Source organism: Carassius gibelio, chromosome B21, assembly GCF_023724105.1.
Source record: "Carassius gibelio isolate Cgi1373 ecotype wild population from Czech Republic chromosome B21, carGib1.2-hapl.c, whole genome shotgun sequence".
Classification (NCBI taxonomy): domain Eukaryota; kingdom Metazoa; phylum Chordata; class Actinopteri; order Cypriniformes; family Cyprinidae; genus Carassius; species Carassius gibelio.
Genome location: NC_068416.1, coordinates 19,631,441 through 19,646,988, shown reverse-complemented (window position 1 = coordinate 19,646,988; position 15,548 = coordinate 19,631,441). Strand labels below are relative to the sequence as shown.

General features: G+C 35.4%; 2 protein-coding genes across 2 annotated transcripts in view; one reads left to right on the top strand and one right to left on the bottom strand.

Moving 5' to 3' along the window:
- bcr (BCR activator of RhoGEF and GTPase) overlaps positions 1-3,491 on the top strand; it is a 65,569-nt gene extending 62,078 nt beyond the window's left edge. Inside the window, exons 22-23 of the mRNA XM_052588522.1 lie at positions 642-804; positions 980-3,491. Of these exons, the coding sequence (XP_052444482.1) occupies positions 642-804; positions 980-1,069 (253 nt within the window). The 3' untranslated portion in view covers positions 1,070-3,491. The remainder of the gene's footprint in view (positions 1-641; positions 805-979) is intronic.
- Positions 3,492-9,323: 5,832 nt separating this feature from the next.
- gfi1b (growth factor independent 1B transcription repressor) lies at positions 9,324-13,936 on the bottom strand. Its single transcript, XM_052587379.1, has 7 exons — positions 13,709-13,936; positions 13,150-13,262; positions 12,120-12,305; positions 11,768-11,997; positions 10,877-11,014; positions 10,598-10,763; positions 9,324-10,092 (listed from the first exon to the last, which is right to left on the bottom strand). Exons 2-7 carry the CDS (start codon positions 13,253-13,255, stop codon positions 9,914-9,916), a joined length of 1,005 nt encoding a protein of 334 aa, XP_052443339.1. The 5' UTR covers positions 13,256-13,262; positions 13,709-13,936; the 3' UTR covers positions 9,324-9,913.
- Positions 13,937-15,548: the final 1,612 nt, after the last annotated feature.

The window sequence follows — 15,548 nt, the reverse complement described above, 5'->3', positions numbered from 1 at the left end:
TTTTGTCATTAATATTCAGAGTCTGATAGCCCTTCGCGACGTAATTTAAGTTGTGACAGTTGAGTACATGAAGTGTCCAACAGTCCACATTTCATTTTTTTCGCTCATCGTCCGGGTATTTAAAGTGCACTTTTTCTTTTTCCAGTTTTCAGTGTGAACGCACTTCTCGCTCTATTTATAATACAAAACATACTGCTGGCATCATGATCAAAAGGTTTAGTTAGGTGAACCTTTCCATCACCACATTTCTGTTTTCACCCCTTATTTCAAGAAGAAACAGACTACAGTAAATTATAAGAAAATAGAGCTTGCATTAAGAAATATAAATAAATAAATAAATACATTACCCCTCAAATTCTCGATAAAAAAAAAAAAAAAAAATCCTGTCTGGGTAAATTTATTAATTTATTTGATTTTTTAATTTGCCACCAAATTGTTAAAATACATATTTTTAAATAATATAGTAATATTTTATTATTATTATAATTATTATTATTTGATATTCTTTTATTGGAGGGAGAAAGTTGTAATTAATTGTAATAATTGTAATTCGATTAAGTTTTATCATAGCAAACTGGATGCATTCATACACTGATAATCTTTATTTCCTGTCTTCCTGTTCGTCCTATTTTTGATTGTAGAGTTGCAGAAAAGGAGAGTGTAAACAAGATGTCTCTTCACAATCTGGCCACCGTGTTTGGCCCGACCCTGCTACGACCTTCTGAGAAGGACAGCAAAATCCCCACTAACCCCACACAACCTATCACGATGGGGGACAGCTGGTCACTGGAAGTCATGTCACAGGTACATGATAAAACCACAGTTAACGGACTGTTTACAATTTAAGAACTGTGGACATGATACCAAACACCATTGAAAATCGTTTAAATGTGTCTGTGTTTGTAATGGATCAATAGAAAACACATTTACAGTAATGCGCTTATGTTTTATCCATTACACGTCTCCTTTGTATCTGTAGGTACAAGTTTTGCTGTATTTCCTTCAGCTGGAGACCATCCCGACGCCAGACAGTAAGAGACAGAGTATCCTGTTTTCCACAGAGGTCTAAAGGAGTTCTTATTCTTATTGTAAGTCTCAAACCGGTGGGCGAGGGATCAAGCGAGCATGTCCACCCACTGGGTATAACGGACACTGGAATGCACAAGAGCATTTCGCCTTTCGCGCATTTTCTAGCTGTTGCCACTAGGGGGCACCACAGCCCTTTTAAACGTTCAAGAACTGGACTTGCTCGGAGCACATCTTGAATATTACTGAACCCTCTGCCTATTTTCCTGTGAACATCAGTGTCCGTACAGCACCTTCGCTCTTCATTTTCGTGACTCAGACCCTGAGCATGCGTCCTCTTGCATCATGTACGTGGGCCTCTTCTGGTCAATCATGTCAGCTGATGACGGTGAATTCTGTCTCTTCTGGCTTTTTGTGTTTGTCCTCATTTCGCCTGTCCCCACTGGTCACTGATGTTCTTTCTGTGCTGCTACAATTCAGTATCCAGCTCCAAACCGTTCCAGATTTTGGATCCTTTTCTACAATAGATAATTACATGGCAGTTCAACGTAGTTCTTATTGCAGACTCTTAAAAGTCAAATGAGTAGCTTCTGTTAGTGTATGTCAATCATTACCAGAGCTTAATTTAGGAGGATTTCTGTGTAGAAGATGGTGTTTGGTTCAGTTATTGTAAGTGTTGATGTGATTCTAAGTTAAGAAAACATACATAACAATTAGAAAAATCTCACTATTTTTTAATTTCCCTCTTTTTTTCGCCCATACCTCTCTATCAAGCAATATAGAGTGTCTGAAAACATGTTACATGTTTCATTTTGCTTTCGTAGTTGAGATTTTGGGAGAGAAAAGTAAATTACCAGAAGGGTCAATATATTTTTCTTTATTTAGATTTTTTTTTCAATCTAATACATATAGAAGAATTATTTATTTGCGGACAGATATCAACATCAGTGTCTTTTCAAAGTACGTCTAAGTTTATCGCTAACTTATCCGTGTTATGAAGTACTGTAGATTCCTTGCATATCCTCTTAATTTTCCTGTCTTTGTGAATCTGTGAAATTGCTCAGAGAATAGCACACAACATAAGCGTTTCCCCTGCCGTATATCTAGTGTTGAGAGATGACCAAATGGAGAGGTTTTTAACTCTACCCTGTCGTTCACATTCGCTCTCTCTCTAGCTTCACAGCACACTGTGGTTTATGTCTCGCTGAGAACCATAAAGCAGTGCCTCTCTATCTCATCATAAGACATTAAGGTAAAAAAACAACGCTGTATATAGCACAATCTGTTATCCTTGAATCCTGTCAGATTGTTTAATGAAGGAAGGGTTAATAATGGATGCAGTACAGGAACAGTACAGGTATTCTGTCTTTATAGCAATTCTGTTCATTATATCAGTAAAAATGAATGCTCTTAAGTTTATTATTTCAGTTAAAGGTGCTTTAGTTACTTTATTTAACATGCAGGCATGTTTTGTTTTTTTATGTTTGTCTTGTGTTTAAGTGTTGTGCGTTTGAGTTGTAACATTAAACCAAATTCTGGCTACTGTAGAAGGGTTTTTGATGATTTTATCATGCATACAAAAAGGGGTGCAACAACTGAAAAGGAATTTCTCATGTGAAGTCTTTTGTTTTCTCGTTAACGTGTGCAGTTGAGACTTTTCATCTTGTCTGTCCTCTTTCTTGATTGTCAGCACTAAACGTACATTTCCTGTATCTTACACCTGTCCGAACTGAAGTCAGCATCACATGTGAGTTTCTTTCTAAAGATATAGCCAAATTGTTTTTTTAAATATGTAACTCTTGAAATAAATTAAACTGTGATCTATTGCTATCAGAAGGCATTGGGTGATTCAAAGCATTCCTGTTGTGTTAATTGCTTATTTAATGTGCTTTTTCTAGATTGTTGAATGTTACTGGGTTAGGAATATTGGACATATGCACTGGTTCAATGGGAGTGATACAGTGCATGATGTTTGAGAAGTTATTTCTTTGCACTGCACATAGTTTAAAGACTAATGTGATGAAATTTCTTATAAACGTAATGAGATTGTATCACACACAGTTAGAAACGTCTACAAACAAATTCATGAAAACTTGCATTATGACATTAGAACCTCCAGATTTATTTGTATTCACAAAGTATTATGGTTTTGAATTGATTGGTCATGAAAGCACTGCAAGGGTCCATCTGTGTCATTCTTTAGTTTATAATGTTATGATGATTTATGTTGAAACCTTGCCTTTAAACACATGAAGACATGCTGGACAGCCACTGGGACAGGCTGTGGATGCCCTCCCCTTTTCCTCTTAAGGTTTTTGTCACTATTTATTCTTGCTAATATCTTAATGTTCTGGTTATAGGACTGTACAAATAGATAATGAATTCTGCAGACTGAAACGTTTGGAAGGCATTTGCGGCCTATGTTTATACACAAAATGTTGAATAAAACCTCCTGTATATGAATACCTGCTGTTTTCATGGTGTTTTTTTTTTCTAAAACTATCTGATTGTATTACATGGTGAGACAAAAATTTCATATATTCTGGATATGATAGTAGTGTTTGTTTACTTTTTGTACACGTTTATTGAAGAACGTGTTTTGAAACCGTGTTACGCAGTTGTAATGTATCTCTGTGTCCACATGGGGGCAGCACGGCCTTACTCCATGTTGTTAATCTATCGTATGCTATATTATAATGTATTATTTTTTTATTTTTTATTTTGGGGGGGGGGGGGGGGGGGGGTTAGGAAACCATGCTTAACATGTGACTGAAATCGCTATATTAAGAAATAACAATCAATCAATAGACGAGAAGCAAAGAGGTATAGTTCATTCATTCTAATCATTTGACGTAACTTACTGCTTTTTGCATACAATATAGAGAAGAAACACGTACGTTTCCATAACAATGCCGTCAATTTGTAAATTTTGACCTCTCTCTTTCCTCCAGTTTCTTCCTCTTTTTTTTTGTATTTAGTCTTTATTGTATATTTCTCGTGATATTTACCTCAGTGAAGTAGATAAAGTCGTTTTCATTGATGTTTACATGCTACTGTAGATTTAGTCTAATATAGCATTGTTCAGCATAGTTTAAGTAAAAAATTAAAAAAAAACTTTTTCAGATCACGTGACCGTTCCAAAGCACCATAACATGTTACTTAAAGTACCCTGTGATTCTGCAAATGCAAGAAAACTGATGTTGACATAAAAAGGATATGGTTGTTATTTGAATTATGTTCCCATTTCTGTAACTCTTTTCTGTATTTCGTTAAAGAAAGCACTCTTCCTTATTTAAAAGTATTCATCAATATGTCATGATGATGACATCAGGAAAGACATCAGTTTCCTTCGAGAGCATAGTAATAGATTTATTTTTGGTGCTTTATGTCTAGTTCTGTGCTTTTGCAGAGGCCACACAGTCCTCCTTTGGTCCGATAAGAAGCTCTGTTTCCTGTTCATAATGAGACTGAGCTTTGAGGAACTGAGTTAAAATACAGTCTGACATTCTGTCATAGAGCTGTTATGGGAGAAAGTGAGAAGGAGAGTGTCCTGTCGTCTGTTTGTCTCTGATTACTTGTGTCCACAGTTCTATCTCTCTCCTCCGGCTGTCGCTCCTCCCTCAGCAGGCCATGAATGCTCTGACCGTTACAGGGTGGATGGGGTCAGATAAGACTATCCCGCTACCATCACGGCCCTGCCTGCTCCCTTCAGATTTCACCAAGTCTTGTTCTGTTCCTCCTCTTCCAATTCATTTCCATGTTTGCTGACTTCAAATGTGTTGTTTTTGTTTTTTCGTTCTGTTGCCTCATCTTGCAGGCCGGTCTGTTGATCCTTGTTGTGTCTGAGTTAGTTTTGCTCTTGGCTGGTCACCACACTTCGTTAAACCCACCCACCCTTCATGCCTGGTATCTGTCAATCACTCAGTAGCACTAGCTTGTTAGTGCATGTGACCCGAAGCACGTTTCCTGCGTCCATAGTAAGACAGATATACTCCCTTAATCTTATGAGCGAACTTTTGTATTGAACCATGTGTTGTAAAAAAAAAAAAAAAAAAAAAAACATTTGTTTATTGTGCTAATGTAGTGATTTATGTTGTAATGCTTATTTTCTACATATTATCTAATATATTTTTTTTTACAGAAGTACACTAAAAATGCTATTCATACAAGGATTGGAATATAAAAAAACAAGAAGAAGAGAAAAATAGGGTAGGCTAGAGTTAGAGGGACTTTTTAAAGTAAAAATAAAACAAGTCAAAAGACTAGAAAAGCAATAGAGAATGCTAGTGTTAGAGGGTCATTTGTTTTATAATAAATAAAAAGAAAAGTAGTTTGAATAGAAATAGAACGGAGAGTGCAGGTGTTAGAGGGACACATTTTTAAATAAAACGTTTAATTATATTTAATTTTAACTTCTATTACTATTAATATTTTATTGTGTCCACTCAGACTGTGGCATGATTCCTCCGAAAAGTCATATTTCTAAATTAGTCTTAATATATGAAAAATAAATATTTTAATTTAGTAAATTAATATGTGATATTTTATCCTTTTTTATTATGAGGGAAGGTCTAGATCAGTTTGTAAAATGTCATGTGGTACAACTTTTTATAGTTTATTTCTTACTTGTACTTGTAATAATATATTTTTTACCTAAAATATGTATATATATATCTATATATCTATATATATATATATATCTATATATCTATATATATATATATATATATATATATATATATATATATATATATATATATATATATATATATATATATGCGTGTGTTTTTTTTCTTATGTGCTCTATTCTCTCAAAGTTCTGAAACACAGCATTGCAGAAGTACAAGAACAAACTAACATCAAGACACTCTTTCAATAAAAGCATTCAATTAGTTCCCATATATCTTCTAAGCACTGTAGGCACATGCATAATCCTCTGAGTGGATTTAAATAATGATTGCCCCTTATCTGGCGTCCCACTCTAATCAGTGTGGTTCGGGCCTCGCTGTGTCATCGCTCTGCTCTTGGCATGACGTGCCAGCTGTCTATCTGCATCTTCTCCTCATCTCCAAACCCATAAAACTCCCTGACAGGCCCTTTGTTTGAGACACGCCAGTTGCACTTTTAAATATGTGGACTGAGGTCTCGCGTGTTTTCATGCTTGACTGCATATGCAACCAAAAAATTATAACTTGTAAATATACTCTTAGGCACATGATTTCAATATACTGTTGAAAGACTTAAATATTATTTTTTGCTTCTGTAACGAGATGAGAGACTCGACCAAGCGTGTTTTAAAGTAAACACGCTTCTCAGCATGATTTGATTTCTCTGTTTGTTTTATGTATATTTTTATAGTGCTGTTTAGGAGCTTTTCTGGTCATTTTTTCATGCTCTGGTGCACAATCAGCCAGTTTAATAGAAAGCTCAAGTCTATTTTTCCTAATGTGATCATTTTCATTTTTTTTGATAGTCCTTTCTGTGATAAGGTCTCTGCTTTGGCTCACACAGTCGCCTGCTACTTTGCCTCAGGCAAGCGCAGTCAGAGTGTTTTGCATATCTGCTCATTTGTTAAGCAAATCTCTCTCCTTCTATCCTTTTTCTTTATCCCTCCCTGTTTTCTCCCTTTTGCTCTGCCACTCTGCTTTTGTCATCTTAAAATATGTTCTGACCTCTTTTTTGTTCATATATATGATATATATGTGTTTGTGTGGTATTGGTGTCATGTTATGTTGATGCATTGGTTCAGTGGATGTGTTACCATTGTTCATAAGTGTGGACTGATGTACACTAAAGGTCAAATTTCTCTTTTCGCCTGCAGGCTTTAACAGCTTTTGGCAGCAGACCCGCTTAAAGATTTTATCATAATGGTTTGTCCAAATATCTGAAAGCACATCTCTTTATTGTTCCTCACTATTAATTCTACAAATACAACACAGCTGCCAAAGCTGACTGAATTTAACATATGGTGTGTATGATTCGTTGGAATATCTTAAAAGATTCAAATTGAACTTCAGACATGCTTAACTGAATTTGTTTCTGGTGATCTAGAAAACAATTTGATGTGAAGATTGTGTAAAAGGCTTGCCATAAGTTTTGTAGACAGAGATATTTTGTGCTTTATTTATTTAGTAAATGTAGTAAATTAATATAAGATGTTTTGTCCTTTTTTATGATGAGGGAAGTCTAGATCACTTTGTAAAAAGTCATGTGGTACAACTTTGTATAGTTTATTTCTATACTTGTAATAATATATTTTTTTATCTTCACAAAAAAAATTGTATGAAATAAAAAAAAAATAGTTTTAAAATTAAGTTTTTGAAATGCATAAGTTGATTAGTGAAGGAAATTAATCCAGTGAATGTTTACTGTAGGAGCTCATTAAAAACGGATAGTTCTGATCCTGACTTCTGATTGGTCAATAGCTGTCACGCTTCTACAGCGCCGTTTTAAAAACATCTAATTTTATCCAAGTTGTGACTGGAAGTTTGCTGCTTGTATCTTACTCTTATTTGATCAAATCAAAAGACAATGTATCGCAAAATAATATCAAGAAACCTTGTCTTATTAGTGAGTTAAAACTTTGTAAAACAAACATAGTGCATGAACAAATGATTGTTAAAGGAGTCATGAACTGTGAAACCAAAATCCCCTTGATCTTTTGATATATAAGAGGTCACATTAACTGGTTATTGTGTATTAATGTTTTACAATATTACTGAATTTGCTGTAGTTTTGGGTCAAAAATATTCAGCCGTATTGAAATAATAAGTAGGAGTGTCTCCACACTTTTGATGAATGGCATATGCAGTTATATAGGAACTTTTAAAACCAGTTTAATTTTCATAAGCAGAAATTACTGTTAGTGCACTGTTGCATGAATGGTGGACAAACAGTTTTCTGATTTACAAAATCATGCAAAATCAACACACACAACAGAAAAAGAGGAACTGGAACTCAGGTGTGCGCGGGCCCCTTCATTTCCCCTTTCTCCCTTCAAGACTACACGTCACCCCACCCTCGTCTTAGTCCTAAATCCTGTTTGCTCATACATTGTCTGTCATCCAAATCTGAGATCCACTGACTGGCTCCCTGAGCAAGATTGTGATTTGCTGTTGGATTTACTGTCTCGTTCCAGGATGTGGCTGTAACTGTCCTCAGCATGACTCAGACCCCGTTGCTGAGGTAATAAAAAAAAAACTCATTTGCATGGGCACCACAGATTTGTTTACCAACTGTTACTAGAGATGCACTGCCTGTTTCCACCCTGATGTGAACACTGATTTCTGTTCCGAACTTTTTTGACAGGTGAGCAGGTGTGCAGGGCGCAGATGGGGAACAGGTCAGCAGTGGAAGTGATGAGATTTCTGTCCAACTTTCTTCAGCTTTTTTCTCTGTAAGTTCCTCTTCGCTGAATAACCGCACTTACCAGTCCTGACCCTTTTTTGTGATAAGCCCGCTACTGCCAGCGCTCTGAGGGAACCACATGTGAGGTGTGCAATGTGTGGTGTATGATACAGTAGAGTTTCGACTGATTGGATTTTCCTAACTGTCTGTTTTGTTTGAAAGGGGCGGTGTGCGCAAAGCTGTGTCAGTAAGAATTTGTTTGGCAAAGCAGCTTGATCTCCGCTGATGGGAGTGACCTGAGAAGCAGACGTCAGTAAATCTCTGAGTTTTCTTAGTCGAAATGTTTGCACAACTAAGACTAAGGAGTCCCAGTTGGTCAAAGTTTAATCACAGGAATCATTGCATTCATAAATATACATTTCTTTGTTTCGCTGCTTTGCCTTTCTCCGCCAAGCTCAGGCCCAGAAGGTCCGTTCATTCAGCCGCGTGAAGTTTACAAACCTGCCAGGCGGGAGATTTGCATGTAGGGTTCCAGGTAGCTATTTGAATGAAGCTTTATCTCTAGTCACACCAGAGATTTCACACAGCCTCCAGCAGTGTGCAGATCCACGAGCAAGGCCAACGGAACTGTGTATCCGGATCCTCGACAGGGCGGAGACACAAGAAGACAAACACAGCAAAGCCGTGTTTGCTGACTCTTCTCATTTTTCACTGTAGGCTACCAGGACTGATTTTTTTTACACATTTACAGTACGCACACTCCTCCCCCATCTCTTTATCTCACAACTAGATTTAAAAATCCACTTTTATGAATTATCGATCAAGCACCGATTTCAAAGGGGAGTATTTATTGTGAGATAAGAGCTTCTCAAAATCAACGATCAATCTAAACGCTTACATGCAATCATTTCACTGCATTAAAAAGCAAGGTCAGAAATGAAAGACATATGTTTGGACATATGATTATGGTTTAATATTTAAAAGGACATTTGATGGACTTTTTTGTGTAGAATAAAGAAGTGTATTTTGAATTCAATAATTGACTCCCCTCAAGTTGTTCCAAACCTGTATGACTTTGGCTTTCTGAGGAAGCACGGAAGCTGATATTTGTCAGATATTTGACAATGTCTCAGTGTCAGTGTATTCTATATTATTTGTTTTATATTCTATAGTATTTTTGTACGAATATTTTGAAGTCACTTTTATGTTCTTTAGCTTTTTTTTTGCTTTATTTTATTATTTAGGTTTTATTTTTTATTTTTATGAACATTGTTAATCTTTGCAATTACATAATTTATGTATTTGCATGTAGTTTTTTAAAGCTTTTCATACAATATTTATTTAATTCCAGATTTATTCCAATTACCAAACTTTATTTTTAGTGGTACTTTTAGTTTTAAGTTAATAATAACTAAGCTGTTTTGGAACAACATGAGGTTGAGTAAATGATGATCCCTTTATGAGTCTAAACACATTCCTCTGAACAGCAACAGTCTTTTTTCCAGCCATCGGTGGTCTTCGTTTCCATATGCAATCTCCGTTATTTAAGGCTGTGCTGGCTCTCGTGGTGTCTGCGAAGATCCACCTTCCTCTGGAAGCCTTTGGAACAGATCTCGCAGCCGAACGGCTTGAATCCCGTGTGTTTGCGGCTGTGTGTGATGAGGTTAGAGCTCTGGCTGAAGGCCTTGCCACACACCTGGCATTTGTGAGGTTTCTCACCTGTAAACAAACATAACATTTCAAAAAAATGTCAACTGAAACCCATTCTAATCTGTATAAAAACACTGGAGAATCTTTGCTTTAAAGCCGGCTTGGATTTGCGTGCCACCCAGATTTGTTCTGTTTTCCAACACAGGAGTGGCTGTCTGCTACATGCAAAGCAAACTTTCCAAGAGGCATCAGGAAAGCAGGAAGACCAGCTATGCAAATCAAGACGGTATTTGTTTAATCTTCTTTTCTTGATTTTTTTGTAGCTGTGCCGCTCTTGGAAACACACCCTAGAAAGCCAACTTCAGCAGGAGGCGAATATATGTTCTCCATATGCAGTTTTAATGATTTACATGGAATGAGAGTAAAGAGATAAACAGGTATTTCCAAATAATATGGGGAGGGTTTGGGGGGAAACTTATTGAGGTGGCATTAACCGCATGTGCGTTTTATCACTGCCACAGATCTCTTCAACCCCGACATAACAAACACACAGTCACACACCATGGCGTCTCACCTGTGTGGATGTAGGTGTGTTTCTTCATATCAGATTTCTGGTGGAATCTCTTGCCGCAGTACTGACAGGGGTACGGCCGTGTGTCCGAGTGGATCAGCAGGTGAGTGGACAGCGTTGAGGAGCGCTTGAAGGTCTTTCCACACATCTTGCACTCAAAACTTCTTTCCTTTAAACACAAAACAACAACAAAATGATTTTTTTTGATAGTCCATATGCCAGCTAGGGAAGATACTGTGTGAAGATGCAGTGGTTAACTGGCGAAGCATGGTTTGTTCGTACCTGAGAGTGGACGTTCATGTGTTGCTCTAAGCTGACTGCGTGGCCAAAGCTCTTTCTGCAGATGCTGCATCCAAAGGGACGTGTGCCACTGTGAGAACGTCTGACGTGTACCTCCAGCCCGTGAGGAGTGGAAAACACCTGGAGAAGAGGACAAAAAAAATTATTTATTATCACATATATAGAAATATGATTTATGTAAAATATAACATTTATATTAACATTTTTTATTTAGATTTTTTAATTGCCAAATAAATTGTAAATACAGAACAAATTGTATTTATAAATAAATGATTATTTGAAAGAATATATATATATATATGGGTGTGTGTGTCTGTCTGTATATATGTATAATTTATTTGTTGCTAAGACTACATTTATGTTACTATTTATAAACAGATATTGTTTGGGAAACAACAAAGCTATACAATTTAATTGATTGAATTCAATCATTTGCTTTTTATTCTATTATATATTATATATTGTTCTTATAATTCTAATTAAAATGTAATTTAATATTTTTTATTATTAAGAAATCATGCACACACACACACACACACACACACATATATATATTAATATGAAAAATGTCTTCTTTTTTTAATAAATGAAATAGTTCATTTATTTGGAAACAATCAAATTGAATTGAATTCAATAATATTTTCCTCAAAATAATAAATATTACAACTAAAAATATTAATTAATATTATACATTTATATTAATAAAAACTAATATAAATTAATAATATACAAATAAATTAATGTTAATAATAATAATTATAATATTTTTTTTAAAATAAAAGAATCATAAAACAAAAATATAACATAAAATAAGAATTATACCTAAAATTGAATATGTTATGTTTTGATAGATAATTAAAGATATATATTAACCTTGTCACAGGTAATGCAGTGGTAGGTGTTAGATGTGGGTGAGTAGTGTGTGCTGCAGTCCAGTGGTTGTTGAGGCTCAGAGCTCTGCTTCAGATGAGCTCCGTACAGGCTGCTGGCGTGCTGCAGGAGCGATGGAGAGAAGCCCATCTGCCTGAAGTCATATGTTGCAGGAACATGATCCCAGGTATAAGAGCTCTTGTAGTAGGGAGGGAACTCTGCCAGCTGAGGCTCTGTTGGAGGTAGAGAGGAAACATTAAGATTATTATTGTTATTGTGTCTAAATGTGCCCTAGAGATGTTACATGAACAAGATTTACACATTCAGATATTAATGCCAGTGCTCAGACTCTCACCAGATAAGTAAAACGGCCGTCTGGTTGTGATAGGCAGCTCAGGTAGGGATGGTATTGGACAGTCTGGCTCTTGCTCACACTTGATGAAGTCATACGGGTCTCTGTGGGACGGCCGGGTGACCGAATCTACCTTAGGCCGCTCTGGGGAATTACATTCCTTTGGTTCCAAAGGGACCAGCGCTGGGACTAGAAAATATTACATCACAACAGTTATCAAAATTAAATAAATTTGAATAAAATAACACACTCTAAGAAATTTCAAAACTTTTTCAAAACTTTGAAACTTTTTCAAAAAAGGGCTTTACATTATATTCACTTGGGCAGCTCCTTTCTAAAGTAAAACTGATAAAGCATGGACATTTAAATAAACTATTCATCCAATGAAATGGAGGTGTGCACATGAAAAGCTTTGACAGGATCAAACAGACAGATCTGAGATTGTTCCTCACACTTTATTACACAATTACATTTTCTCCAAATGAACCCTATTAAGAGCAGTTATATATCCAGTCACTATATACTGCTCTCTTGTTTGAATAGGGCTAGTTTGCATATTCGTAACATCCAGCCTAACTGCTCAACAGCTTACGGACTTCCATGGAATACAACCTATTGAGCTGCCTTAATAAACAGCACTTTAGGCCCACACTGCTGTCCTAAGTAAGCAGTTGTCAAAGGTTTAGACACAGCCCTATAATATTATTATTATAATAATGTCAGCCTGTGGAAATCATCAATATGACAGGTGCTCAGCACTTCCTCTCAACACTCTCTAGACAAATCATTTATTTATAGGAGGATTACAGATGCATAATTATGTAAATAAGTATAAAACATACAAAAACCAGGAACATTTTCATTATATATCACTGTGGATTGTTCATCTCATAAACACCACATGTCAGACAGGTGAATTTGGAGGTCAAGGTGAATAGATTTTTTAATGTTAAACTATTACAATACAACATATATATAAATCGAGTATTTTATTATAAGTCAAGTAATACTAAAATATAACAATGGCACTTACTTGTCTTGGGTGTTGGATCCGGGAGTTTCTGTTCACTTTGCTCGGTGTCGATGGGTCGGTGCACATTATGAGACTTTTTACTTTTCACCAAAAATGATCGTGGCATGATGATTCTGTAAAATGAAGTTTGTTTACTGATACTTTCATTTCCATGTTTGTTATGATCACCAAAAACTATCAGCTATTCCAAACTTATAGAATAACGAAACTAAAAATAAAAAATAAAAAAGTATGATAGTAATTTCTATATCATATAAAAATAACAAAAACGAAACTCAAAGCAATTCTTTGATATTATTTTCCTTTCTCTGTCTAAATAATGAAACCTTTGAACAGTTATTACAGGGTAGCCTACAATATTTAGTGTTGTTGTTTTGAAAGTTTAAGTAAAACTTTGGTTTGAGATAGATTTTATAACATGTTAAATTAGCCTAAATATACAAAAAACTACTGGTTAATAATAATAAATAATTATTTACATACAAAGATGAAAGTAATTATAATATTAATATATATAATAATTGAACGTATTATAGCCTAAGGCTATAAAATATCTTACCTGAGAAAAAAAAATTGAAAACTTAAAAATGTTTAAAGTCCTTTGATTGTTTTAGTGTCAAACTTCGCGTTGAAAGGCGCATGGAAATCCGTTGTGATGTTTAGAAACTTAAGCACTGCATCGCTGTGAGTTGGTTGCGTTGAGTTTTTTCAGCTCCCCTCCCTGATTTTCAATCCGATAATTCTGCGGTGGAATCTGACTGAGCTTTCAACCAATTACAGATCAGAGCAGGTGCGACATTTGCCTACTAAACGCAAACTTAAACATCCTGCTGTGGTGGGCACTCTTTCCCATAATGATTTAACTACATATTTAAGATATTTTTAACAAGTGCTAGATATTGTTTTAAATTATTCGTTTGCATTTTTTATAGGCTAGCTATTTTAAGTCTTTTCCCCCCTACATCTCTAGCCTACAGCTGCCACATTCAGAAAGTTAATTGGATAACAGAACGTTAAAAGTTGGAGATATGTCGCATAAAAATACAAAAATGAAAAAGAAATATCTTCTGTCAGTTTAGTAATTTATTATCTTTTTTAATGGTCATCTGTTGACTTGTCTGCTGAAAAACAGCTAACGTTAGCGGGTTTAAAACATACAACCAATAAACCAGCAGCAAACTTTGCTTGAACGTAACGTTACCCCTCAAAATACACACCAAACCTGTAATGTTGGTATCTCCGAATGTTTGCCTGCTTTTATTTGCACAGTTGTGTTTTGGTTGCAGCCTTAAGGCGTTTTTATGATCCTTGATTATTAAAAGTACAAATAGATTATTACCGCATTGTTTGTAAAAAAAAAAAAGCGCTAGAAGAGTATTAGGTGTTCATTTATTGAGTGTATGTGACCCTGATGCGTTTTTGCTCCATTCAACATTGTTCATTTAAAGATGACCGGAGGTCAGTTTTTATTGCCTTGTGCGCGCGAAATATGGAATCGATTAATGTATTCACGCCCCCGTGTGGATTGGTGGTGAATTGCGTCGCATCTTTAGGTGACGCTTCAAAATATATATATATTTTTTGTGTGTGTGTTGCAGTCTTTCTTTTCTTTAACTAGCTTTCATTTATCTTTTATGGATGTGTAAAAGTATATTACTTATGCTTAAAGCCATAACTTGCATAAAATAAATAAAATTATGTTCGCTATTTTGACAGACTGGTTGATTGAAAACCACACATTCTATGATAGTGCGGACTTATATATCAGGGTTTAAAATTACATCTCCGTGAGCAGAGTGGCGCAGCGGAAGCGTGCTGGGCCCATAACCCAGAGGTCGATGGATCGAAACCATCCTCTGCTACATATGCTTTTTTAAAATGTTTTGATAAATAATATGGAATGCTTTAAAACGACAGCTTTTTTTTTTATCTCAAATTTAATATAGTTTACGCAACCATGTTATTATAGGCCTTCTTAACTAAAACCATAAGAACATTTGTTTGTTGAAATAAAATAAATAAAAAGGAACTCAATAAATAAAATAACTGATTTTATTTCAGCTAGCTGCCAATGAAACACATCTAATTTATATTTAGTTTAAGGCATGGAAAACACCAATGTGAGTGTTGCAAACACTTAAGGATTAAGGAGTTTTGCTTAATTGTAGCAATTTTGAGGCAAGAATTGGGTGGTCAATAAATGAAAGTCTATGACCATGATGAACCACTAGAGGGACACCAGTCTCCACTAAAAACAGGACTTTTAAACCATTGCATGTCAGGTGCGCAGAAATTATTTTTCACTTCTTATATTCATACTATTTTTTTGTAAGCAAAGGCAGAGATCAGCGAACACAATTAAACATTACTGAACGATGAGATAAGTGATAATGAGTATA

What these genes read in the sequence shown, in the direction of transcription:
- gfi1b (XM_052587379.1), bottom strand. Translation starts at nt 13,255, where the DNA reads ATGCCACGATCATTTTTGGTGAAAAGTAAAAAGTCTCATAATGTGCAC. An exon ending in ACGGCCGTTTTACTTATCTG is followed by an intron (nt 11,998 to 12,119) that starts GTGAGAGTCTGA and finishes TACCTCCAACAG; the next exon opens with AGCCTCAGCTGGCAGAGTTC. An exon ending in ACTGCATTACCTGTGACAAG is followed by an intron (nt 11,015 to 11,767) that starts GTTAATATATAT and finishes CCTCTTCTCCAG; the next exon opens with GTGTTTTCCACTCCTCACGG.